At 40.2% G+C, this 3,844-nt stretch overlaps 1 protein-coding gene across 1 annotated transcript in view; it reads left to right on the top strand.

Moving 5' to 3' along the window:
• LOC140150165 (muscarinic acetylcholine receptor M2-like) overlaps positions 1-3,643 on the top strand; it is a 13,355-nt gene extending 9,712 nt beyond the window's left edge. The window contains exon 2 of the mRNA XM_072172168.1: positions 3,461-3,643. Within this exon, the coding sequence (XP_072028269.1) occupies positions 3,461-3,643 (183 nt within the window). The remainder of the gene's footprint in view (positions 1-3,460) is intronic.
• Positions 3,644-3,844: the final 201 nt, after the last annotated feature.

The raw sequence follows: 3,844 nt of genomic DNA, 5'->3' as shown, positions 1-3,844 counted from the left end.
CTGATGTAAAGCGCTGTGTAAAGATATTGCAGGAAAGCGATATCACATGCCACTGTGTAAATATGGAGAGAGTAAAATGGGTCGGAAGGGGGGGGGGGGGTTCCTAAATTTACAAAAACTCGGCGTCAATAAAATTGCGGCCCTCACTATTTCGGCATCAAAATGTTATGACCCCCGACTCCCACCACCGATACACCTTACCCCCTAGACAGGCTAAAATTGTATTGAAATCAGTCTTTTTGAATACAATAAACACACTATCTGTAGTCATCTTGTGACTCCCTACAGTTTGTCATTATCAATTTATGACCCCCTCCCCTTATTTTTCTTTCCAAAAAGTATGACCCCCTATATTTGGGATCCCCTTCCGAAGAAAATGATAGCCACCTAAATATAGAACAATCATCATTCTGTTCAGATATTACTTTAATAGCACCTATACCATTTTTTGCTGATATACTACAGATATTTTCATTTACAAAATTAACAACGTAATATTTTGTGAGAGAGGATGTTTACATCAGCTCCACGTGTTTAAAACCGCGAATCTGATTGGTTAATAAGCTGCACGTAACGAGAAAGAAGCTGCGCGTAGCTAGTCCCACGTTCTGAGCCGCTTAGCTTGCCATAGACGTGTGTACACATAAGCTGACATCCACGGGACATGTTAGCAAGCAGTCGATCGATAAACTCTGAATAAAACCGGGTCGACCCGGTTTTAATATAAAAAGTTAAATTTTACTGTTATTAAAGTACTTCAGGCTTTGTCTTTTACGTGGTATTTTAGTACACCACTGGGCATTATAATTATGCAAAAAGTAAAAATCCGAGTAAAATTGAAGGCGTCGCTGTGAAGCAAATCGCACATTATGGCTTTAAAATAACCGAACAAAGCTGCTTATCTAACATTACCTTAATATATAGGTTGCCACATGATGCAAAACTGGATAAACACAACAGTATGTTATAGCAAGATGATGAATTCACGAACTTTGTAACTCATTGGTGTTTTTCTTTGTCTCTCATTTGTTGTACGTGGCAGTGTCTTGAGATGCTGAGCCCTGAATTATGGTGTTTTTCTCCTATAAAGGCAAGTGGAAGGGTACAGGTAGAGCTTTTGCTGAAAGACCTTTCTGAAAATTGTTGGAAGAATAATTTCCTCGTTCACTGATTAGACTGGTATATATGGTGTTTATAAATACTATCCAATGTATTTGTGCCCCTTACCGAATCAATAATAATATAGATTGTTTCAATTCAAGAGAAATTTATATTATTGGTGTGCCTTTTGTCCCATCCAAATTGTCCAAACTGAATCAATATTATCTGATATGGGACATGCTCGTGCCTCATAGAGTGCAATGGTCACCAATATTAACATAATGATGTAATAATGGGTATTGTGATATGTTTCAGGTCTTCACAATAATTAAGTTTTCTCAAGTTTCCTAGATAGCGGATTATTGTGATACACAAAGCCCATTCATTTTGTCTCATTCATTTTGCTCATGTCTTTTCTTTTTGTTTTGCCTGCAGTTATACTTTGTTTCACTTTTAACAGCACTATCCCAGCAAAGATACACGTTTTACAGAAAACGTTTAAATGTCAGGCTATATAGGCTAAATGGTATCTTGCCGCAGCGTATTTCCGATGACAATTTTTTATGAGACATCTTTCGAATCAATGCCTCCACAGGTGGTTCGCCATTAAGACAAATACAAATTGTGGCAAGTACATTCGTACACTTATTGTTTTAAGCAATGATAACAACAATAGTGTCAAAATGGTCCACGAAATGGCTTCAAGTGGGCTTTTATTTCCAGATTTTTCAGGGGGCACACCTCAGACATCCCCTGTACTGCGTATGGATAAAGAAGTATCCGTTTTGGACATCCGTACACTTTTTGTTTTAAGCAATGATAACAACTATAGTGTCAAAATGGTCCACGAAATGTCTTCAGTTGGACCTTTATTTTAAAATTTTATCAAATACCTGAGGTGGCACATCCTCCTCAGACATCTTCCTGCGTATGGATAAAGAAGTGTCCGTTTTGGCTTCTGTTTTGGACATCCGTACACTTCTTGTTTTAAGCAATGATAACAACTATAGTGTCAAAATGGTCACACGAAATGGCTTCAGTTGGACTTTTATTTTGAAATTTTACCAAATATCCAGGGGGCACATCCCCCTCATACATCTCCCTGCGTATGGATAAAGAAGTGTCCCTTTTGGCTTCTGTTTTGGACATCCGTACACTTTTTGTTTTAAGCAATGATAACAAATAGTGTCAAAATGGTCACACGAAATGGCTTCAGTTGGACTTTTATTTTGAAATTTTACCAAATACCCAGGGGGCACATCCCCTCTCAGATATCTCCCTGTGTATGGATAAAGAAGTGTCCGTTTTAGCTTCTTCTTAGGCCATCCGTACACTTTTTGTTTAAGCAATGACAACAGCCATAGTGTCAAAATGGTCCACGAAATGGCTTCAGTTGGGACTTTATTTTGAAATTTTTCCAAATACTCAGGGTGGCACATTCCCTCTCAGATACCTCCGGATCCCTCCGTATGCATAAAGAAATGTCCGTTTTGGCTTATTCTTAGGACACTCGTAGACTTTTTGTTTAAAGCAATACTAAAAACAAGGCTCCCCGAAATGGCTTTAATTCAGTGGCGTAGCTGCCGGGGGCAGGGGGAGCAATTGCCCCCCCTGGCAAAATTGCCTATTTGGGCCCCTGCCCCTACCCCCCCTAGTGCAAGAAAAAAAAGAGGCAAAAGGAGGGAGAAAGAGGAAAAAAGAGAGGAGAGAGAGGGAGAGGAGGGGCAGAGAGATGGGGAATCCATACGATATGCAATACCATACGATTATTATCAATAAGCCTGGCAAAATTGTCTATTTGGGCCCCCGCCCTCTACCCCCCCCAAGTGCAGCAAAATTTGGTGGATTTGGGCCCCCGCCCCATACAGGCTTGCCCCCCCTGGAAAAAATCCCAGCTACGCCGCTGCTTTAATTACGTCTCTACCAGTTTTCTATTCGGAGGGGCACATCCCCCTCATATACTCCGTGACGCATACTGATACAATACAAAACAATGTCTAAAAGTTCCCACTCCTGCCTGCCCCCTTAACGAACAACCAAGAATCGCGTCTGTACCAAACGGAAAACGGAGTATTTGTCACAATATCTGGACCCATATCCGATACTATTGTTTTTCAAAAACTTATTGACCTGTGCCCCATCGGTAGTCGGTACATTCGCTATTCTGCCCCTCGACTTCAAATGTTGGTTACACGTGTAAGTTATGCTAAATTAATATTATAATTCAAGCCATATTTTGACCCTACGTCTACTCTTTTGCGCATAATAAATCGCTCATGCATGGCGCTTGAACTATAAACTAATGAAGATGGAATTTTATCTTAAGTTAACGTTCTGTTTGTTTTAAATTTTGTTACAGGCAAGCGTGTACCTGGCGCACGTCAACAGTACATTGGATCCGTTTTGCTATGCAGTAGCCAACCCTCTTTTCAAGGAGGCTTTCCTTCGTATCCTGCGCTGCGGACGCCGGAAGCCAAAAACCAACACGTTCAGCTCCAGAACCTCCAGTGCGGCACGTACGGGAACAATCAATACCAAATAATCAAATGAAGTCCAAACACCACCGATGTTATAATAAAAGTCGATCAATTACAAAGTACAAACTTGGGCAAAAATTACAAAAGTTACAAAATTGTGCAATGCAACATACTAAGGGAGTGTAAAAATAAATACTTTGGTGAGGGTTTGAGAAGTTGGAACCTCCTACATCAAAAATTTTTAGATCCCCTAAAAAAGCGTGTTT

This window comes from Amphiura filiformis, chromosome 4 (genome assembly GCF_039555335.1).
Source record: "Amphiura filiformis chromosome 4, Afil_fr2py, whole genome shotgun sequence".
Lineage (NCBI taxonomy): Eukaryota > Metazoa > Echinodermata > Ophiuroidea > Amphilepidida > Amphiuridae > Amphiura > Amphiura filiformis.
This window is presented reverse-complemented; position numbering and strand designations above follow the sequence as displayed.